Source organism: Chinchilla lanigera, unplaced genomic scaffold (genome assembly GCF_000276665.1).
Source record: "Chinchilla lanigera isolate Chin_1 unplaced genomic scaffold, ChiLan1.0 scaffold00009, whole genome shotgun sequence".
In the NCBI taxonomy this organism is placed as follows: Eukaryota; Metazoa; Chordata; class Mammalia; order Rodentia; family Chinchillidae; genus Chinchilla; species Chinchilla lanigera.
This window is the reverse complement of record NW_004955410.1, coordinates 16,214,395-16,237,784: the sequence shown is the minus strand read 5'-3', so window position 1 is coordinate 16,237,784 and position 23,390 is coordinate 16,214,395. Positions and strand designations below refer to the sequence as shown.

Here is a 23,390-nt window from a genome sequence, read left to right as displayed (position 1 = left end):
CCCTACATTTCCCCTGAGGGGGGAAAAATTCATACTAAGAAGACTTTATCAAGTAAGAATGGTCAAGAAGGTGCCAGTCACAACATTTTGTTTTCCCATTTTGTTGTCTTTTTGGTTTTGCTTGTTTGTTTTCTGGCTTTTTGTTTGGTTTTATATGTGTAGATACACTCCCCGACTGTAGAAATATTACAGTCCTAAGGTTCTTTCCTAGTTTCTCAGCTTCACTGGGGCAAACCTATTTCCAGAGAGGAAAGATTCCCAGCCTTTTCTGATGATATATTTCTTTTGCTCATCCTTCTCTACTGAATATAAATAGAGCCATTATTTTAAACTGGAATAAAATTATTTTATATACCCTGACTCAAGGAAAATTTGTTTCCATAAAACTTTTCCTGCTGAGCAATAAAATGTAATAACATGATAGTCTGTGCAATATATTGCGAGACACCGCGGTCCAAATGACACACTCACCGCAATCTTCCGCTTTCCACAAGCTGTTGGTAGCAAAAACAAAGTGTTTTGTGCTCTTTTTAAACCTCCTGGTTTGCTTTGTACTTGTCCAGGAGACTGAAGACTGGTGTCCCCTGACGAGTCCTGGCCAGATGACCCTGGTCTATTTCCAAAGGACGAGTTCCCTGTACCCCTGCAGGGGTAACACAGGCTTTCTAGGAAGCTGAGGCCTCCTAGTTACCCCAATAGCCTCGGATGTCACAGCAGAGAGCGGTGGGCAGGACTGGGCCAGGCTCAGTACAGGGAGTTGCCATGGGAGAACTACTTGTGAGAGGCCTTTGGACTTTGGGTCAGATGTTCGTAACCCTCCCCTCGTGGCTGGCAACACCAGAAGGGGTATGCAGGAGAAGTCCACTATAAGGAAAAGGTATCTTTCTTAGCTTCCTATGAATACCCCAAAAGTCCAAAAATGTTGCAAAACTTTCTTTTCCGGTCAAGACAAGTCTTAGGTCAGTACAGTGTGGCCCCTTCTGTTTTGCTTTTATTCCTTTGCCTTTAAGGTCCAGGCTCCCTCCTTCCACTGCACCCTGAGGGCAAACCATTTATCAGTCCAGGGCGGAGAGGACCCTCGCTCCATCTCAAGAAGGCAAATGTTGATCCTTATGCTCCTTAGAGTACAAAACAAACCCTCCTGCTTCTACTGACTACTTCTTGCAAGAGGAGCTACTTTGCTGAAATACTCCCATCCCTGCAGCCTGGTCAGAGGAGAGGAGAGTGATCCCAAGCACAAACAACACAATGGAAACAATGTCCACCCCAGGTCCTCACCTGGGAGAGGTTGGACTGTTACAGTTTACTTCCATTTACTACTTTCTATTTGCTACTTCTAGCAATAGACATTACAATAACACTAGCATTTTATTGTCTCTAACACTATTACTACTTTTTAAAATTAAGTTTATTGAGTTTTTTTATTGTATTACTTCTTTTAAGCCTCACACTAATACTATGAAACAGATTTTATAATCATCCAACTTTACTGATTAAAAAATCAAAGAGGTTAACTTTCCCCAAGTCACAGTGAGCGATCACACCAGGATTTGAACAAGGAAGTTGGATTCTCACTCATAGCCACTGCCGTTGATTTCTACAAAACTACATGTAGTCGGTTAATACCTTTAAATGTGTTCAGTGGAAATTGTTAACTTGTGAATCCAAAGCCAGGAGTTGCCGTGGAGTTTCCCAAGCCGTGTGGGTGGGAGGGGTCACCATCCCTCAGTCTGAGCGAGGCGGGCTGGACAGTGCAACGGAGTCACACAGACAACAGGTAAAATGACTTCCCCACCGCACTTCCTGCTGTTAAAGTCACAAGTCTTTCAGAGTGATATCATTTATTATTGAGCATTAAACATGTACACTGTATAAGTAGAAAGGGAAAAATGACATAAGAGCAAACAGGAAGAAGTAGAAATTTTTAGAGTTGTTACATCAAATAATCGGTAGGACCTGAAACAGTTTTACAACAAATCCTGATGATGAATACCTTGTCAACAGAGCAACAAGAATTTTCCAGTAAACACAAATTTCAGATTTTAAAAATGTTCTGCATTGCTATCTAGTCTAACAAAAAAAGTATGCGGTACATTTGAGTGCAAAAATAGGTATGTACCATATTTTGTGTTTACTCCAAGTCAATGAAAAGGGTACTAAGGGGATGTTTTCTTCCGAGACACAAAGGAAGCAAGGTTTGTCCAATGCCCTATGCCTCTTCCGTTCCCCACACTTGCGGGCGAGCTCCCCTAGAGTGGGGTGGTTTGCAAAAGCAGATACTCAATAAATATTTGCTGAATTAATTAGGCTTTTTCTGTTGATCCCCTGGCTCTACCACATACCCTAACTAGCACCCATGTTTCCACCAGCAATCGCCAGGCAGCAGCTTGCTATGAAGCCCACCGACCTGCTACGAAGGCTTCACAGGAGTCTGCAAAGATGTGGGAGGTACCACGGACCTCATCAGCACAGTGAACTCTAGACCAAGCTCTTTTGCAAGAGGAGTTGTGACGGGGCCCTCTTGCTTTCTATTGGGTCACCCCCATGCTAGGCACCCACCCTAACCCCGTGAAAGCTGAAGTACCCTACCAGAAAATGAGGCTAAGTTCACCCTTTTCCAGCTGCTGGCTCCAAACCTGCTTGTCTTGGAGCTGCTCACATCCCTGACCCAGAGACGTGGTTTTGCTGATCAGATCGTCAGTTGCCTGACAAAGGGCACTTTCTCAGTTCTGAAACTTGTGCCCTCCCAGGAAAGTAAGAAGTTCCAGACTGAGCAGCTGCTCTTGGAAAACCATTTCTTCAGTTCTGTTCAGAGTCCAGTTGGTTGAGGCGTTTTACAATCATACTGTTGATTTTCTTAAGCTCGTCTATGTCCTTTCCCTCGGCTGCTAATCGTCTCGACACATCCTCCATCTTGTTTCCTGTCTGAACTTCAAAACAGAAAACAGACTGTGTTACACTGGTGTCCAGTGTGTCCCACTGGACTCACCCTCCCTGACGCTGGCGCTGAGTGCTAAGAGGCGCCGTTGGCAAATCCCCTCTTCTTAGATCACGCATCCCGGAGGCCCATGAAGGAAACTGGTGAAGACTTAATTATTTTACAACCCCTTCGTGCCAGCCTAGACCGCCTTTGGTAGCTCCACGCAGATTTTGGCTGAGAAAGACATGGCTGTGAGCAGCTGAAGGAAACTGCCAAGCTTTCTGATTATTTCCCCAGGAGTGACTGTCATATCATCTCGGCTTCGGTCCCAGTGTCAGAAAATGGCCTTCGCTCATTTGAAAATGACATTCTTTGGGTCCCGGCCTATTTGGACACGTCTGCTGGTTCTGAATTACCAGCCCACAATGAATGTGTAATAATTCCCCTCATACCACTCTTAAGACTAGAACTCAGTATTTTTTTCCAAATAAACAGAACCCCAGGCAGTATGGTAAACTAGGGGATGGAAGTCTTGCAGGTCTGTTTATCAGAGTTAAAATTTCCAAGAAATGCAGCCCCAAATCAGTACTTCATATTTGAGCTCCTTATCACTTCCGCTGCAGGCAAGTTTTCTGCAAAGGTATCTTTCAGGAGCTAACGGTGTCGACAACATGCTACTGGGCTTAGCCGATAAACTAACGCAGGGAAAATGAACTGGATGTTAGAGGTTCACCTCCTGGCCTTGGGACAAATAGGCCCAGCAGTTACTGCTCCCTCATGTATGAAAAATTCTGCTGGGTGAGACATGGCCCAGATATGGGAGAAAGGTCTTAGTTGAACTTTGTTGCTCAGCCAGAGAGAGATACCACCTGCTTCTCTGAGAAAATGTGAAATGGAAGTAAACCCATGACATAGGAAATCATTTCCCCTCTTGGGACCCACTAGTATATTAATCCCACCCAGAAGGAAGTAGCAACTGTGTGTACCTAAGTCTCCTCCACAGTACCCTAATCCTAAAACAAATTCTATGCAAAGAGAAAATGTTCAATGCACAGAAAATTCAGAGCAAATGACAAACCTACTTGCCCCTGAATAGTCGCAGGAAGTAAAGGAACACACTGAGATTACACAGGCCAACAGTTCTCAGACCCCACGGGCCACAGAGCCCCGAAGGCAGCATTTATCCTATGGAGCTGGTGTCCTACGGAACACCAGCTTGGTCACTCAGAACTGCTACCCGGGGCAGACAGGCAGCCCCAGTGATCTGTTCTTGCTGTCCACTATTCCTCCTTAGCACATAGATTATGACAAAAACCTAAGGCCTGGCGGTTTAGTAAGAATGTGATCGATATAAACATTCCTGCTTCTCTCATGTAAAACCGTCAGAGTTACAAAGACTACAAGTTCACGGACTTCAGGTAAAAGAACACACATTGGCACTGAAGCCCACTGAGAAAAAAATGGCTTCCCTGTTAAAGATGAGAAAGTCAAGTTCACTTAAAGATGCCTGCACCAACTTGGGTCCTAGGTGGGATTAAGGTTTATCTGAAAACTCCAAGTAGATTTTATTCTTAGTTCAACCCAGGCAAAGGAGCTCTGGGAGCTCTGGAGCTGGGCTGGCCATGGTTTGAGTCCCAGGTCTGCCTCAGCTAAGCCAGGGAATGTGGAGAAGAAAACTCTTTGGGCCTGGTCTTTCATGGGTATAATAAAAATATTAGACACCACTTTGAGGGGTGGAGTTAGGACTTAATGAGTTTAATGAGTCTGGCACACGGAACTTGTTCAATAAAAAGACATTCTTTATGCACATCATCTTTCTGTTTCTTATCACTCCAGGCAAATACAAAATAAACCCTCTTCAAACAAGAGGAACAAAACGATGTTGAGAAAGTGCATGGTGTTTGAGGTCAGCCAGTGATTGAGGCCTGCTTTGGCTTCATGATCATGAGCACACTGAACTTCCTCTTCAGCCTTGGTAAATTCAGGATAATAATAATAGGTCTGGTTAGATAAAGAACACAGCCAGCCTGAATTTAGGGTTCTAGCGGAAACCCCTGGAGTCACTCCAAAGGAGAGGCCAAGTCAAGTTTATTGAGCTGGGCCTTTGATGGGTAGAGCTGGGCGGGGAGGTTGGGGGAGTGAGGATGGCGGTGTAGGTGGCCATAGCAACAGCTAATGCTCTGTGGGGTGCACCATGACGCAGCAGGTGGAGCGGGAGTGCCGTGTCCTCGCTGGGTAGGTGCTGCTGCCCAGGCTCACGTGGCTGGGAGCAGCCACTCCAGGAACCCAGGCAGCTGTGGTGTGGGGCACATGGGGGTTGGACCTATCAGATCCTACACTATATAGCTGTCAGGGGTTTGGAATGAATGAACGTTAAGTGATCAGCACAGTGCTTGAGCGTGAGTAAGCACCTATTATATTTGGCATTTGTTATCATCATTTTGCTTCAGCGTACCACCTGAGACAGATGTTCCTTTGGGTTGCTTATGTGTTTATTCACATATCTAGAATTTCCTGCTAGTGGCCTGGGACACCACTCTCAGGCAGGCATGGCACGATGACAGGCAGAGCCTGAGCTCTGTAAGACTTCAGAAGCACCATCACTGTTCTCTTCCCGGCCCTGCAGGCTCAGCAACCAACCCTCCGCCACCACCGATAGCTCAAGCAAGCTCACAGTTACTGGAAGGACAACTCACGAGTTAGCTTCTTGGTGCCAGAGGGCATCGGCTAGGTTAGAGACAAGCAGATAAATGTTACGCTTTCCCACCAACCCCAATACCTGAGGTAAAGACCCTCAGGCCAAGAGAAAAGAGCCTTCACACACAAAAGGAGGCTAGACCAAGCACCAAGCGGCCTGTGCACATGCTCCTCTTGGGACCGGCACCTCCTCCACTGCATCTGGAATTAGACATACTCCGAAGTTGAAGGGCTCTGACGCTCATTTAGAAATATCACAGGTAGGGCTGGGGATGTAGCTCAGTGGCACAAGTGCCTGCCTGCCAAGTGCAAGGTCCTGAGTCCGATTCCCGGTACAAAAAATATATATATATATCAGAGGTGGTAAGCATGAAAGTGCAGAAGAAATGACAGGGTGGAAGATCCACAGGATCACAAAAGGATGTGGTTATGGTTTGATCAATGACGGCCCCACAAAGGGCTCCTATGTTCAAGCTGGGGCTTTTGGAGGGTGACTGGATCACCGGGGCACTAACTTCACCAATGGTTTAGTGTATCGATGAGCTCATCGCCGAACATGGAGTCAGGAGACAGCCTCACTGGAGGAAGCAGATCCCTGGGAAGGATGCATTCCGTCCCCAGCCTCTCTGTCTCTCTGTGCCTTGTGTCCCTGTGGCTCTCTGTCTCTGTGTCTCTCCGTCTTTGCGCCCCACCCCCGACACCCTCTGGCTCTCTCCTTATTTCTCTGCTTCCAGCCACCCAGAAAGAGCTCACCATCTTTCCAACACGGGCCAACCAAGCAAGGATTGAATCTGTGAGGCAAAATAAACCTTTCCACCTTTAAGTCACAGGTCTCAGGTATTTTATTCAAGCATCAGAACGACCATTAATGCAGATACCAAAGATGACTCCTGCCCCGAGGCTCCTTGCATTTCTAAGTGGATTGTGAGAGAATGAAAACAGTTGTAGATTATAGTACATAGGGGAGCTGAGGGAGGAACGGATGGGCTCCGTAGGAAGGGCCACATGCAGAAGGAGGGGACGGCATCACAGGGTGAGAGGAGACGTGCAGAGAGCAAATGGTGCTGACAGCTCAGGGGCTCTGTAGGCTGAGGCCCTGATGTGAGAAAGCCTGTGTCACCATGCATGGGTCAGTCACGCTGCCAAGAGGTGACAGGGCAGGTTATATCAGAAGGATGCCAGCCTGGGCAGTGTCACACAGGACAGTGCTGTTAATTAATTACATAATAAAGAGCAGACTCAGAGAAAATAAGGCAGAATTAAGAAGTCTGAGAGTTAAAGAAAACCCAGAATTCACTAGAATAAGTTTCCTATCATGTAGCAGCTAAGCTCCAAGTGAGCAATGAAAGTATTGTGTAAAGACTTAACATCTGTGCTTGTGACCTCTGGCTCTATGGCCAAATGAAGTCAGCATGGTCCGAGGGACCCTATTCCCCAGCAAAGGGGTTCACTCAAATCTTTGTTTTTCCCTCTTATAGGAGAAGTTTTGATGGTCAGAAAGCACGGTGGTCAGAAGCAAAGCTAAACCAGCTAGGAAAACCAGCTAGGAAGCAACCCCATAGAAGCAGGTGGGTACTTACTTATTAGAAATATCACGAAGAAAACCAGTGCCAGGCTGACAATCAGCACAATTAGCAGCCCCACAAAAAACAGACTCCGGCTTCCGTTTCCTGAGTTAGTGCCCAGGCCTGGCACTTTCTCCTCTAGAGCTAACAGCAGAAAAACAACAAGAAGGAGGACAGCATTAACTTGCAGCAGAAATGCCAGTATCCCATTGTTAGAGATGTGAGTCATGAACACAAGCATTTTCTCTTGACAACTTGGAAAGTGGCTTATGCGTGAGGAATGCCTTTGGACTGGGATAAGTTTTGGAATTGTTTATCATCTTCCATATTGGTATTCAAAGAATGAGCAGGGTTAAGCCACCTCCTTAGACCTCTTCCGAAAGTTTTTTGAAGACTGTGCTATTACTAAAGCAGCAAGACATGCTTTGTTCGTGGGGAAAGAATAAGAAGTGAAAAGAGTGATAGAATCTCTGCGGCTTTCTTTCTGAAGAAACTCAGTTGCAAAACAGAACCCAGGAGCAAAACAGAGCCAAGTAAGGGCCACGTAACCTGGGTAGAAGACGAAGTACTTGGGGGTATTGCCCGGGAATCTATTTATGACAGAAATTCTCGAGGATGTCTACATCCGTATAAATAAAAGAGCCCCTGCTGTGCTTTGGTATCTCCAAGTTATTTTCAGGATGGATACCCTCTAGAAGCAAGGTTCTTTTCCATGTTTTGAAGGAGCTTCATTTCACCAAGCTTTGACTTGTCTGCATCTACTCACTGTTTTGTAATACCCACATGCCTAATTATTGTCAGACTGGGCAGTGAAGTTACTGAATCATTTTTTTGTATATCCTACTTGAAGTGGTCCCACACATTGATTGTGGATTGATGGGTGGCTTATGTCCCATGTGTAATAAGTACATCCCATGTCACCTCAACAGCTGCTTCTTAAAGCAACAGCATCAGCTGACATCAACATTTTTATTGAGTCTGACTGCAATAAAAACAGGTGAAGTCTTGAACCTATTAAAATGATGAGAAAAGCATGAATTGAGAAAGAATTTAGGAGCATGACAGGGACAATGAGTTTGAGCACATATGAAAAAAGCAGCAAGGGGGCTGGGGATTTAGCTCAGCGGCAAAAGCACCTGCCTGGCAAGCGCAAGGTCGTGAGTTCGGTTCCCGGTACCGGAGAAAAACCAAAAAAACAAAAACAAAAAAAATACCAAAAAACAGAAAAACAAAAAAGCAGCAAGTGCACAACCTGTGTTTGAATGCCTGGGCCTAAGCTGGAGAAGGCGGGGCTCCGAAGGATCTCACAGAACTTATCTATAACATTTAGGGAGCGAGATACACATTTATTATTCAACAGATCTGTGTTGTGTGCCCCACCAACACACGCACAAAAATTTTTCTAAACTTTGAATTGGGAAATTTGTAAGTAGAAAATGAAGGATTTTTGTCCAACAGATTTTTAATGTTTAAAAACGTGGAGAATGTGTTGAGAGTTTTCAGTCCACGAGGAACAAGGACCCTGGGGTGAAGCAGGCACCAGCGGGGACCTAGCTGTAGTCCCAACCTGAGCCAGCCTCCGAGTCCAGCTCTGCAGGCTCCACGCCTTCCCAGGGACAGAGATGACGCAGGACTTTCTCAGGATTTCTGAAGACAAGAGTTCAAATCTAGCTTAGGAGTGAGCCAGGAAACCCCCTAATCCTATGAAGTACTCAGAAAACATTTCCAGGGCCAACCCATTGCTAACGACAGCCCTGCCCCCACCACACCCACACATCCAAGGTGGCCTCGGCTATTTTTAGGCAGCCTAGAAGTCGGGAGGGGTGACACGTACGGAACAGCTGCTGCGATCCGGCAGGGCAGAGGTTGAGTTTGTTTAAGTCATTTATGGAATCCACGACATATAGCTTTCCATCTTCGTGTATGCCACAAGAGCCAGTGTCCTGGAAAGAATGAGTCATTGTTCCTGGAAGAAAATACTGACAGTAAGAGGCTGGGCGGTGGAGCTCAACCAGAGCCAGGGCCAGCGGGAAGCGAAAGGCAATTTCAATAAAGGTTAGGTCTGGAAAAGCTCTGCCTACCTTGAAGAAAATACCTCCTTTGATGGAAAACTTTGTAATTCTTCTTTTTGCTTTGTTAGCGAGGAAGCTCAGTCTTAATATGTGGCCCGGTTTTAAGAATTGTATGGCTGTTTACAACCCACTTATTTGCATATGCTCTTTTCTCCTCAGACTTCTTAATTCTACGTTATTTTCTGAATCTACTCTTTATATTTTTTTCCCACTTTGATCACACGTTTCACATAATGACATATGCCTCAAATCTTGTGCACAAGAGTAGCTATAAATGTAAGGACAAAACTAAGCTAGTCAGCCCATGGCCCTAAAGGTCCAAAAAGAAAATATTATCATGAACCATTATAATTGCATGAGGTTTTAACACAACGTTGTCATTTTATATACTCCTTCAGTACGGCATGTGTTCTTACCCTCAAATGCATTCTTTAGCCCTGAGAAGTTGGCTGGTATTGATGCAAACTTTAATGTAGAAAGGAATCCTGTCTGACACCAGGACCTCTGAAGTCTCTTCTACCTGGTTCCCCTAGACTGAGGTCATTTAAGTAATACGCATTTTATGTTAAGGTTTACATTTAAGGTAACTCTTATGACAGCAAAACATCAACACTGAAAAGCCTGAATATGTTTTTTAAAAAGGTCCATAGCAAGGTGTCTCTCTAGCACAACAGCGATCTTGTAGCCATTTAATGATGTGGAAAGCAGGTTCTAGAAAGAAAAATTCCATGAATAAAAAAGCTTTCTCAAGGTCATCTCTTTTCACAAAAAAAGCTAGTGATAGTACTGGGTTTGTTGTTGCTCTAAAAAGGATTTTGGCTACCATTATGGTTTATGTCTAAAATGTCCCGCCAAATTCTTGTGTGTGCGGAGTGACCGAACCCCAGGAGCTGTAGTCCTCAGTGGATTCATCCACAGAGGTCAGAGCTGAATGTGCTGTTAGGAGGCAGGTCTGGATGGAGGCGGCTGTGACTAGAGGGCTACATTCCTGACCCCAGCTCCTCCCTTCTGTCTCTGCCATCTGGTTTCCATGGGCAGAGCACTTTTTCTTCCCCTGTGCCCCTCTGCCATCCTGTTTCTGCAACAGCTGACCCATAGCTACTATTAAAGGGCCTTTTTTAAAAAATGCTAACCGGAAGTAAATTGGCAACAGTTGACCATGGACAGAAACCAGAAGCCAAAATAAACCTCTCCTCTTGCAAGTTGTAGGCGTCAGGTATTTTGTCCCAGCAAGAAGGAAGTGACTAAGACTGCCCAGCTTGAGTGCCATCCTTTCCACCAAGGAAGAAGGACACTGAAGGCCAATACCCAAGATCATGCAGTTAGCCAGTCGCAAAGCCAAATTAGGTTCTTGTCAAGCGCTCATCATGTCTTCCCTTGCATTATCTTTCTTTCCCATACCCCTCTCTAAGCCTCTCTCAGGACTCAAAGCAAACAATTTTCTTGATACCCAACCTCTTTTCCTTTGTGTTACTGCTGGATACTGTATATTCTGATTCTATCAGGACATCTATTGCAGTTGTTTGCTTACATCTTTGACTTCCTCGGTAGGCTGAACACCTTTGGAGTAGGGACCAATTCCATTCAAGGTCCAGTACCAGGTTTAGAAGTCAGGGACTCCTGTTATTAAGCTGGAACCTTTAAAATATTTACTTAGGATTTAAGCCTATTTTTTAAAAGAATTTGAGGCAGTTAATAATACATATACTAATAGAAGTAGGACTGAGGGTAAAAACTCCCCCGGTGACATCTACTTGAACTCCAGGTAAAGTCAATGCAACAAATACTGTACCGGGCTGGAAACGGCAACACACAATTTACTTCCGGTTAGCATTTTTAAAAAAAAAAAAATGCTTTAATAGTAGCTATGGGATGAAGAGGACTAGAATTAGAGTCAGTGGAAATTAAATTGGGGTAATACATCTACAGAAGAGCTGAAAAAAGAGTATCAGCCATTTACTAAGCATCTAAAACTCTCCTATAAATTATCAAACCTGACAATATCCCAGTAATACCTACCACCTACTGGTACTCCTGGAAAATGTGCTTCCTGAGACCCTAGCTAAGAAACACAATTGAGCTCAAAAAATATGGGGTAATTAAAAAAATTTTTTTTCAGAATTAAAACCAAAAAGAGTGTTTTGGTTACCCTGAAACTTTAATTAACTAGAACACGATTCCTTGAACATTTTAAAACCTGAGTAGAGAGCCAGGCGTGGTGGTGCACGCCTGCAATCCCAGCACTAGCACTCAGGAGGCTAAGGCTTGAGGCAGGAGGATCGTTGAGAGTTCAAGACCAGCCTGGGCTACAAAGTGAGTTCAAGACCAGCCTGAACTGCATAGCGAGGCCCTGTTTCAAACAAACAAAAAAAAAAGACACGAGTAGAGCACTTTAGATACTGACATTACTGAATTACAAAATGTACTTCATGGAACATTCCTAAGAGAATAAACAACTTGACACAATAAAATGAAAAAGCAAAAGCAGCAGAACCAGCCACAGAGTAAAAGAGCCTTACAAATCAGTTCTTGCTCCCTTGCAGAAAAAAACAAGGCCCCAGTGTTTACTAATGCACAGTCAGATTCCTAAACCATTCTTTCAGGAGTGCTTCAGTTTTTCATTTCTTTATGCATTGCTATCCCAACCATTAATGTCTGACCAGGAAAAGAGGCTGTATGGAACATAGCGCAGGATCCTCATTCTCAACAAGGCTTCTATTTTGGGCTTGGTGACTGATCCGTGGTTCATTTCGTATCTCTGACTTAATATCCTTGAGCTTTAGTTAGCTTCCCTGTCAGGAATGTAACTGCTACTGCTTACATCTCATACTAAGGCTTAATCGGTGAGGCTTACTAGTTATACAAATTATAGCTGAAAAACAGACTTTAATGGAACAGCTGGGGAAAAAAATAACTTCAAATTTGTAGCTTCCCCTCTCAGTCAAAAGGTGATTCTAAAAAATCTAAGACAATTCAGAAAAGGCTCTGAAGTGCTCTCAAAGAAAATTTCTTCTTTAGGGTAAAGTCACAATGTAAGTAGTAACTTCCATATGTTTTGTAAAATCAACCTCAACATGCAAACAGAAAATCAAAAACTAGCAGAGAACACAGAGTGGAGTGTGGCCCATGGCTAGGAGGCCGCCAGTGGTTTGCGAATGACTATGCCGTAAGTGAACACAAGGTCACACGGCCGAGAAGCCAGGGTTCACAGCTGTCTGACACCCAGTGGTTGCTATCTTTGGCATCTCCCAATGAGAACGTCTGGGAACAACCCACAAAGCTGGAGAAACCAGTAATACCAGCAATTCTGTACCACACCAATTCCACCCTCTTTCCTCACTCCACTGTGCAAATCTGCTTATTCACCACGGTTGGCCAAAGCAGCACCCTCGTAACAGAACCATCCTACGCCTTCAGCAGAAACATGTAATTTCATTTTCTTCTGGCTTAAGTCACCTCTAACAGCTAATGCTTTGTGACTACCTACAAGTAAATATTCTGATAAATGCAGCTGTCTACAAAAAACAACCTGTACTTTATTTTTTCTCCCCGAACGTGGCTGGTATCAAACCACAGAAACATCAACAATGCCTGCCACAAATCAGAATGGTTACAAGGGGCTTAATTCAAAGCTGATAAGGTTTACTGAGTGACGGTAGTTTGCTCTGTAATTCCAGCTCAGAGTCCCTGCCTCTCCACATTCAGGAAGTAGCTGTTAAAATAGGCTTAAATTATTTCTAGCAAAAGTTACAAGCACAGAGCACATGCCACAAAGACTTCCCAGATTTAAGAACCATGATTTAGTCTCAGTACAGCAACAGCATGCGAATTACTTACACAAACACGAGCTTTGACTACTCCATTACCAGGAAAAAGCACCTAGTTACTCGGCAGCAACAGTGAAACTTTTCTTTCTTGAAGTCTGTAGTTCTTTCTCTCACTTCAGCTGCACAAGTGCGCCGCGGCCCATAAACGCTAACACTAAACAGTGGTCTATATTTAATTTAGTCAAGCAATGCAAGATTCGAAATACTGGCTTTCCCCATGTAAGGTTTTTAGTGAATGTTTCTGAAACTATGCCTTAAAACACACACACACACACACACACACACACACACACACGCACACACACGCAAAGCCCTGATGCAGTTGGTAACTGACGAGGTTCTTAGGAGACTCAAGTGAAGAAGGGTCTTATTTAGCTGAAGACTGTAAAGTGACACCACATTTCCAGCACTCGGGCCACAGTGTGCGTCAGAATATAAATACCCTGCAGCAGGCACAAGCCGCCACTGTGACTACTAACCGGCAAGGGCTCCGACCCGACCTGACCACTGCAACACAGGAAGAGAGCACCGTTGTGACATCGAAACTAGGCGGATGGCAGGGAGGTCCCCGTTCATGACAAAGGACCTGAACTAAACCAACTTGCAAAAAGGAAAAGGCAGCTTTGTTGCGGCACAGCTTGAGGTCTCACTGCACGGTCACTTGGCCCTGCTGCCTGCGGGTTGTGGCAAAGGAGACCATCCAGGCATGTGACGGAGAAGGCGTGTCGTGGCAGGCAGGAAGCAGAGTAAGACACGGGGGTTCCCATGTCCCTTTCAAGGGCACGCCAACCATGACCCAGTCCCTCCCGCCAGGCCTCCCCTCCTAAAGGGCTCACCACCTCCCGGCGATGGCATGGGCTGGAGACCAAGCCAGGAGCGCTGCCTGCCTTAGTAGGCCTCTCACTGATGAGGGAGCCCAATGACCCTACAGAATTTAGGCAGGCTTAGGACCCTGAGGCAAAAGCATAGAGCTAATCACTGGCATGTAACTTAACAAAATAAAACGCAGTACAAAGAATGGAAAATTGTGTTAAAAGAAATGTCCCAGAAAAAAAAAAAAAAATCAGAAAGAAAAACAAGGCCTGAGGCTCAATTCCAGTATCATGCAGCTCCACATCAAAGAAAAAGTTGGTGGGGGAGGAAATGCAAAAACATGAGAACTTAAAAATTTTTTTCAGGTTGTCAAGCCCATCAAAGCACTGTATCATGCAATTTTTACAACACTAGTGATAGGTTTTTAAGAGCAAAAGCAAACTAAGATGAAACAGAAATAAAAACTGCCAAATCTCACCACTATGCCAATTTGAACAGTGCAGCAATGCTTTCAGAATTCTGAATTTGAATACATTTGTCATTTCATTATTTTAAATCCGGAATTTGATTTTTTACCAAAAGCTCCATACACTAAGCATCTTTTAGAAATATGAAGCCTTAAGATAGTGTACCACCACCTGTGCGTCCTTTCCCAAGAAGCTCCTGAAGGAAGCACTGTAACAAGCAAACATGGGGTAACCAAGATGTGGGGTCCAGAAAACGCGGGGCCCGACTGGAGAGGAAAACAACCCAGCGTGATAGTTACGATTCAGGAACAGAGCTAGACGCTCACGTGAGAGAACTAGTGTCCGCTGAAACAAACAATTCTACAAATTTATGTAGTAACGCTTGGGAGGAACTGATGATGAACATATGAAAAAAAGACAATTATTAACTCCAGGACAACATGTTCTAAGAATAAAAATGTAAGTACAATAAACTAGCTCAGGAGTGAAAACATAAGTATGACTACAATTATGCAAATGATAATGCTGAGTTAACCCAAAAAAATATATTGGACTAGGAAAGGGGAAATAAAAAGACAACCTTCACTGGTCATAATAGGACACAAATACATAAAAATAAAAACAATAAACTAAAAAATAGCTGTACATTATTTAGAAAAATGAAACTGGGATCCTAGAAAAACAAAGTAAAGGCTGAATGTCTCCCGGGATGGGAAAGGATTGAGCTTACAGTCTCTTCCTTATAAGCCTAGAAGTACTATTACACTGTGACTTTAGTAAAAATCCATTCTTATAGAAAGTGTAGGGGGAAAAACCCACTATACTGCAATCTCTTCTCCACAGACCCAGTCTAGTTAGGATATAAAGAACTGACAACACACAAAGCCAAGGTCCATATTCCAACTCATCTCCCACTGTCCTAGCTGCAAGGGACAGAACTTAGCAACTGAGATGCCAGAGCCGGCCAATGCTCTGCACCTAGCGGCTGGTCAGCCCTTCCAGAAGTTGTTGGAGAAGTGGGAGGAAGAGGAAAAATTCCAGTGTGGTAAAAATAGACACGATTTTGGTACTTTTGGTACATGCTTCCATTGCTCAACCAGTCTCTACAACAAGAAAATCAAAGAAACAAGTCTATAGATTCCAGACTGCACATATCATTTAAATAATGTAATTTAAGGGGCTGGGGATTTAGCTCAGCAGCACAGCGCCTGCCTGGCAAGCGCAAGGTCGTGAGTTCAATTCCCAGTACCGGAAAAAAAACAACAACAAAAAAAACAACAAAAAATAAACAATGTAATTTAACCTTGAGCTTAATAATTCAATTTTAATACACTGCCAAGAAGCTTACAAGTTTTCATTAAAAAAAAAAAAAAAAAGCCTTAAGACAACCAAACAGAAATAAAAGTCAGCAGCTGGATGCCAGTTTTATATTGCTACATTTATTTCATTTTAAAGTTTTCAAACATACAACATTCCTACCTGGCTTGAGTATTTTGAACTCTATACCTCTAAGTTATTAAAATGTTTCTTCTATAAGAAAACAAGCACTTTCAGTGTGAAAAGATCTTTATTTCCAAGTGATAAGAACAACCTCTCACACTGCAGATAAAATGAGTATTACTACCTGAGAGGTTCAGATCAGCAACCTTTCCGCCCAGGCTAACTTGCCCCGAACTTCCAGAAGCCGAAAATTAATTAATGACCTTTAAGTGTAGCGCTTGCAAATTTTAGTGTATAATTCCTCTGTTTATCCCAGTGAAAAAACTGAAATAGGTACAGTCCATTTAAAATTTAAAATACAGCAGCTTTCCCCGAGAACTAGCTCCTAAAACTTGTATCCAAATCTGTAAGACACTAAGTTAATGATCTTGTTCTTGTATCATTAAAATCGCCACTATTTTGATAAGCACAGTATAAGAAATCAAACTGTCTTCAACATGAAATCAAGTGAAATGCAATCTTTTTGTTTCTTAAATAGAACATGACCAAACATTACACCTTATTCATGTTTACTAATTATATTTAGAGAACATTCAATAAGCAGAACTCATCATTTACAATACTGTACATTAAGTTAGAAGGAATATATAATCCACCTCCCCACTACAAAAATGAGATAACTTGACCTAAGATAAAAACTGTCTCTAAGGCTTATATACATTAAAAATAGGAAAAGAAACTAGAAAAAAGTCATCAAGTGCTAAAAATCTAGAAGAATTCTCCAACATCTGTTCTCTTATCGCGACACTTGCTTCGAGCTTTTGTCCGTGCTTTGAAAGCTGCAGAGTTGTACAAATGCTGCAATCAAGAGGAAAGTACACATGAATCAGTATGACTTAAGATGTTCTTAGAAGATTAAAAGTAAAATTGCAAAAAATGAACTAATTTGACTCAATATTTGAAATATTTGTAAGACACAAAGAATGAGGCAGAAAACAACACTGTTAAGGCAACTCTGTATTACAAAATTTATGAACCAAATACATAAACAGTAAGTAAATTCCAACCAAGGAAGGTAAAGATGACCATCAGTTAATACGAAAATCATGATTAACATGAAAAAAAATCCTCATCAGCCACCCATCAATTAAAAATATAATGATGGGGTGCCATTTTAATACCAATTACATTAACTTTCCTTTCTTCTTTTTTGAGATGAGGTTTCACTATGTAATCCAGGCCAGTTTTTGAACTTGCCGTCTAGCCCAGATTGACCTTGAACTCATGATCTTCTTGCCTTAGGCTCCTGAGTGCTAAGATTGCAGGCATGTGCAACTGTGCTCAGCACTGAAGTCTCTTACAAGTAGAAAACCTACTGCTGTCAAGCCTGTGTATAACAGCGACATGCCTTCATTCACTGGTAGCGACAATTAAAAATGACAGAGTAACTTCAGAAAGTAATTTGGCAAAGCCTATCAAATGTTTTCATCTGATGCTTTATTTCCATGAAGAAGCAGCAGTCCAAAAGAAAAAAATATGTAATTTTACCAGAAAGTTTTAAATGCCTCTTAATTATGTGAGCACATCAGTAATTAAATATAAAAGTTCAAGCCCGGGTGTGGTGGCACATGCCTATAATCCCAGCACTTGGAGGCTGAGGCAGCAGGATCACTGTGAGTTTAAGGCCAGCCTGGGCTACACACAGTGAGACCCTGTCTCAAAAACTCTAAAAAAAAAAAAAGCCCAATGAAATTAAATTAAGCACATCATACCCATTAAGGTGGCTCTAACTAGAAATGAAAAATGAGTAACAAACGTTGACGAGGACTAGAATGCTTAAGCACTGCTAGTACCTATGCAAAATGGTGCAGCAGCTTTGGATAAATCTGGTGGCTCCTCAAAAAGTTCAATATAAAATTACCAAAAGATCGAGCAATTCCATGCATAGGAATATACCTCTCCAACACTGAAAGTTTTCAAATAAAAATCCATATACAGTACAAATATTCACAATGGGCCTAAAGATGGATGAAGCCCAAATCAATTTAGATGAATTTATCAACAAATCATGGTATATCCATATAATGGAATATTACCCAGCAACAAAAAGAAATGAAGCTCTGACGCATTCTACAACACAGATGACCATTGACAATATTATGCTAAGTAGAAAAAGGAAACGTTGTATAATCTCATTTATATCAAACATCTAAACTGGTAAAACCTGAGCTATAGTACAGGTTAGTGCTCACCAGCGGCTGGGAGGAACGGATTGGGGGTGCTGCTTTGGGGTAATAGGTTTTCTTTCGAGGTGAGAAAATGTTTTGGAAGTAGAGGTGACTGGTTATACAGCACCATGAATGTAACAAATGCAACTGAACAGTATACTTCAAAATAGTCTCCTACGTAACTCTTACCTCAACAAAACACATAAAATTAAGGATACTGAAAATGTTTACCTGAAACTCAGAGTGTGAAACTTCACTAAGTATAATATTTCACTCAAAAGGAACAAGACTCAAAAATAATTTCTGTATTAAAGTAGTACGGTTATGGGCAAAAATTTTTAATTAAATTCCCCACATTCTAAGTGCCATAAAGCTTCTATACCTTCAATACAGCTACTCTGTGAGACATCATGAAAAACTCAACTTCCACGTATTGGGAGACACGGCCAAGTTCCAGTCACCAGGCAGAATCAAAGCTTTACCTCCGTCTTTCTTTAGAGCATTTAATTCTATTATGAACAAAAGCAAAAGCAAAAGCCTACCCTTTCGAAACGAGATATCTTCATTGTTTTGAGCATTGCAGCATCAAGCATCACCGGAGGTCCAAGTTCAAACACATTGCGAAGGAATTCATTTGACTTATGTGAAAGAAAAAAATAAGGCTCAATATTAAATATCATAGCTCTTTTTCACTACATAGAGTGAATCTGATTAACAGAAGTCATGTGCAACCGATAAGGATGGACCTATGACACTTTCTGTCTCTTGGTATGAGAGCGAATTGTTTTCCATTGCCTTGAATCCCAGAAAACCATGTGAAACTATGTGCTTTCATTGACAGTAAAACATTCAAGCACTTATACTATACAAAAGGAAAGTTTCATCTATTCGATCTCACATTCAAAAACAAATTCACTGTTTTCAGGGAGCTGCATTTAAGATGTTTCTCAAGCAAAGGTATAGAAATGTCACTCACCTGCAAGTGGTACTGCATCCCTGATCCAAGAACCTCTTTAAAGGTGTCATAAGTGTGTTTTTTGACCCAAGTATCAATATACATGCGTTCAGGACCAAATTTAACAGTTTCTGTTGGAAAATCCCGTTCCTAGACAATGCAAGAGACAAATTCATCACAGGTATGAAAATGGCCCAGAAAGATTTTACATAAACACTATTTCTAAACAAACAGAAAAATGAGATAAATGAACAGTATTTTAAACTGGTACTTCTACAGTTGAGATGTGGAAAGACTCAGAATTACTGTCCTGGATGTGAGGATGTAGAATTTGTCTAACTGTACAGACCTGAAATTGAGCAAGTATGAATGACAAAACCACACTGTTGCGAACATTTTAAAATTTCAAACGTGCTCAAGAAACTCGAAAAAGGCCAGGGGTTTATACTGATCTGGGACGGGGAAAGGAACGATCACGAAGACAGACCTGCGTAAGGCGAGGGTGGGCAGCAGGGACCTAGGGAAGGAAGACAACCAGGGCTAACAGACCAAGCCCAAGGAGAGAGCCAGCAACTCGGAGGCTCCAGGAGCTGGCGGTGGAAGAGAAAGCACGCCTGTGAGGCGCACACAGTGAGCAGCTGGTGTTCACCAGCTCAACTATACCAGTACAGCAGCACTCTACCATTTCAACCTTGACGGCCACACCTGCGAAGAGCTCCACTTCCCAGCCTCCACCTACAAAAACACCTGCATCCTAAGTCCTCCTCCTTCCTGAACGTAACTGACCCTTAGACTCCCTAACCTAGGTGGTCTCATCTTTCACTTGTATTTTGAATGCTCCTGTTCCACCGGTTCCCTTTCCCACAAACTGTTTCTAGCATCTAAAACAAGACACAAAACAAACCCTGTAGTATACAATCCAGCGCTACGTGCCAGCTGCGGATTCTTCCCTTCCCAACACAGCCAAGGTTTCTAACAGAACTGCGGATGCACGTGTCCTGTCTACTTCCTCACATTCCAGGGCACTTCAGCTGGGCTCTTCCGGCACCGCTCCATTGACGCTGCTCTTAGAAAGGTCACCAGTGAGTTAACCACGGATAATGAAATGTTCCACTCCCTCTCACACTGGACCTATTGATCTGTAGTGCTTGGCTCTGCTGACGAAGGTCAGTACTGAGGGATCAAGTTTCAGTTTTGCTACCTACTATTTTGGCTGATTGATTGTTACTTGTTTGTTTTTGTACTGGGCATTGAACCCAGGGCCTTCGCACTAAAGCTACATTCCCCTGCCCTTTTTTGACAGAGGGTCTTGCTAAGTCACTAAGTTGCACTGGCTGTGCGTGAAATTATGATCCTCCTACGTAAAACTTCCCAGAGTGCTGGGATTACAGATGACTTTGGCATTTATTTTTCCTTAAAAAGGAGTTCTATTGCCAGTGGAAGTGAAAGAAGGAAATCATACGGCAAAGCATCTAATCTATTAAATGTCTGTGGGTTCTTGATCGATGGAAATACGTGGCGGCCATATGACATCTAAAAGGTGTCTCTCTCCGGCAGCTGAGCAGCCTTCACTTAAAAGATCCATCAAGGAAGCAGGGTCCTCCCAAGGGAGCTGGGTTCCAGTCAAAGAGGCCATTCTTCCGCGGCGCACTGAAGGCAGAGGTTGGAGAATGGGGAGCCCAACAGAAGGGGTGGGGCACCCAGAGCTGAGGAGGAGAGGGCCGGCAGATTGCTCACTCCAGGGGAAGAGTGGCCTCCGCGCTGGCGGGCCTGGCAACTCCAGGGATGGGGCCTGGTGGAGCTGCACGCGCTGAGACTCACTTCCTCCTCGGGATTCTCGGTGCTGAGCAGCGCACTGCTGACGTGGTGGTGGAGGGGCTGATGCACAGACTGTCGGGGTCGTGCTGACCCCTTACCATCGACCACCCAGCAAGACACAGAATCGGAAGTCAGAGCTAACCCAGAAACCTAGGACATGTCATCGCCTTATCTCTGGAGGCTCCACTGTCCAAAAACAACAGAAGAAAAGCTCATAGCAGCCAGGCACCATGCATCTCAGTACCCTGGGGAGCCGAGGCTGAGGCGTGAGGAGCCAAGTTTGAGCCCAGTCTGGGTAACTTCGTGAGACCCAGTCTCACAAAACGAAGAAAAAAGGAAATGGTTTACAGTTATTCAAAGAGAATGGCTGGTGTAACTTAGGAATACTGCCTGATAGTCATAAAACAATTTCAATTCTTAATAGCATTGTCTGCTCAAGTTATGAGCTTTTACAGAATAAATATAAATTTTACTAGAATGTGATTACAGTTACCATCAACCAAACTATTTAGATCCCAGAGGATCTAATTTATACTCTAGGTTTTGTTTCTATAAAAATAATTAAAATGCAGGATGAGAATCACAGGTGTCCATCAAAGTTGGCCCTGCAGTGATGGCCTTAAAAGTTGGAAGTAATCTGAGAAACCACCCTTTATACCTAAGAAATGTTTCTTCCCCGGCCAATGGAAACAGTGGTTAGACTGAAGTATCCTATAGGAGACTGCCCTATCCTACGGCTCATTTTAGACAGGTGTTCTAATCCCCCAAGGTTTCTAAATCTATTTCTTTGCACACAGACTGAAATGAAGCAGGTTAGAGGACCACAGAAGAAGCTCAAGCATCACATGATGAAGTGGCTTGGCAGATGATGTGTTTGTTTTTCAATTCTTAGCTCCTAGTGTTCCTGGAGTGATCCCAAAGGTCCTTGCAGAAAGATAAGGTTATGCTGGAGACTGAGGGGTGCGTGTAATTTAACATATTCACAAAAAACACTGCCCTAATTCTTAAAAACAGTTCTTCACCCATGTTGTTAAAAATCTGCTTGGAGCCAAGTGTAGTGGCACAGGTCTGTAATCCCAGCACTTCAGGAGGCTGAGGCAGGAGCAAGCTCAGGTCCCACCTGGGCAAGTTAGCAAGACCAAGTTTCAAAAACTAACAAGGGCTGGGGATGTAGCTCAGCACAAAGGCCCTGGTTCAATTCCCAGTACCACTTGGTCCCGATGAAATTCAATCAACAAAATGACACAGCTGTCAAGTCCAGTCTGAAACAATCATTCAAAATAAGCAGCTATTCCAGCATTTAGGAGGCCTACCTCAACCGCCCTCAGGACGTCTCTGAACACGGAGCGCTGCTTTCTCTTGTCCACTTTGGCCCGGTGTTTATTTCCATCTGTAGCCAAAGCCCTCAGCACCTGGGTCAAAGACTCTATGTCTTCGTAAAAAAAGTCCTGGGCAAGAAAAAAGAAGCGAGTTTGTTTCACCGGTTACAACCTCTAGGGTCAACAAAGTGCTGCAGCAAGGATGGAAAGCAAAGCACAGCCTGGGGCAACTCAGGGAGCTCTTATCTTCTCAGAGAGGTTAAAGGGTGCTGGGCACATAGCTCAGAGTGAAGACCTGAGCTCAATCACCAGTACCCCAGTACCACCACCAAAAAACACAACAAAATTAAACAAAAAACCTAAGCAGAGTCACTTATTTCGCTATCTAAAACTAGAGCCAATATTTCTTACTAAGAAACTAAAAGCGAGCAACCTCTAGCTCTAGTTGTTTGTATTTGACTTTTTTTTGCAGCAGACGTAATAATCATTTACTTTATTGTAGTAAAATAAGCGGTCTTTATTCCTCGTATTCTTAGAATTGTACACATAATTACCTAATCTCAAAATCAGAAAGATCGTTGTACTGTTGGAAAATAAGCTTGAAGTTAGTGGGACAGTCTTGTTTTGAGATATATAAACTTTGTCTTATTGCTTAGTACTTCCAAGTGTGTATTCTGAACAGTCCCAATGAATCTTTTCCTCCAATGTGGCAACTTAACCTACATCTGAGTTAGACATAACACTAACTTAAAAATCTATTACACAAATAAACCAAAATTCTAATGTTACCTTAACCGGTTTCAAGAACGGAGAACCATGTCTAGTATTTCCAACTGGGGCACTTTCCTCCCAGGGGACACCTGGAGACATCTGTGGTCATCACAATGGGGAAGGGGGGGCCACTGGCATCTATCAGGATGCTGCTGAACCCTTCAATGTGCAGGACAGCCCTCAGCAGCCCAACCGCAACAACTCACCCAGCCCCAAATACCAGAGTGCTCAGGCTGGGAAACACCAGCATGATCTCAGTCACGGAAAACACTCAACCCAGTTTGTAGTAATAAAGCACTAAAACTTGGAAAAAGAAATGTCTAGCATTTCAGGGAAAAGACTCAATAAACCACTTGGGCATGTAATTTCTTTTTTAAAGAAGGAAGAAAGGAGGCCAGGCATGGTGGTGCACGCCTGTAATCCCAGCACTCAGGAGGCTGAGGCAGGTCGATCACTGCAAATTTGAGACCAAGCTGGTCTACAAAGTGAGCTCAGGGC

At 43.2% G+C, this 23,390-nt stretch overlaps 2 protein-coding genes across 5 annotated transcripts in view; both read right to left on the bottom strand.

Moving 5' to 3' along the window:
• Positions 1–1,809: 1,809 nt before the first annotated feature.
• Lsmem1 (leucine-rich single-pass membrane protein 1) lies at positions 1,810–13,491 on the bottom strand. Its single transcript, XM_005377321.2, has 4 exons — positions 13,092–13,491; positions 9,017–9,148; positions 7,198–7,326; positions 1,810–2,930 (listed from the first exon to the last, which is right to left on the bottom strand). The coding sequence occupies exons 2-4, from the start codon at positions 9,141–9,143 to the stop codon at positions 2,800–2,802; spliced, it is 387 nt and encodes a 128-aa protein (XP_005377378.1). The 5' UTR covers positions 9,144–9,148; positions 13,092–13,491; the 3' UTR covers positions 1,810–2,799.
• Positions 13,492–15,778: 2,287 nt separating this feature from the next.
• Positions 15,779–23,390, bottom strand: part of Ifrd1 (interferon-related developmental regulator 1) — a 45,576-nt gene continuing 37,964 nt past the window's right edge. For all 4 annotated transcript variants that reach the window (XM_013510566.1, XM_005377320.2, XM_013510567.1 and 1 more), the window contains exons 9-12: positions 22,116–22,250; positions 19,006–19,134; positions 18,572–18,667; positions 15,779–16,659 (exon numbers count right to left, since the gene is read on the bottom strand). In XM_013510566.1, the coding sequence (XP_013366020.1) occupies positions 16,570–16,659; positions 18,572–18,667; positions 19,006–19,134; positions 22,116–22,250 (450 nt within the window). In that variant the 3' untranslated portion in view covers positions 15,779–16,569. The remainder of the gene's footprint in view (positions 16,660–18,571; positions 18,668–19,005; positions 19,135–22,115; positions 22,251–23,390) is intronic.

What these genes read in the sequence shown, in the direction of transcription:
- Lsmem1 (XM_005377321.2), bottom strand. Translation starts at nt 9,143, where the DNA reads ATGACTCATTCTTTCCAGGACACTGGCTCTTGTGGCATACACGAAGAT. An exon ending in CGGATCGCAGCAGCTGTTCC is followed by an intron (nt 7,327 to 9,016) that starts GTACGTGTCACC and finishes TTCTGCTGTTAG; the next exon opens with CTCTAGAGGAGAAAGTGCCA. An exon ending in CTTCGTGATATTTCTAATAA is followed by an intron (nt 2,931 to 7,197) that starts GTAAGTACCCAC and finishes TCTGTTTTGAAG; the next exon opens with TTCAGACAGGAAACAAGATG.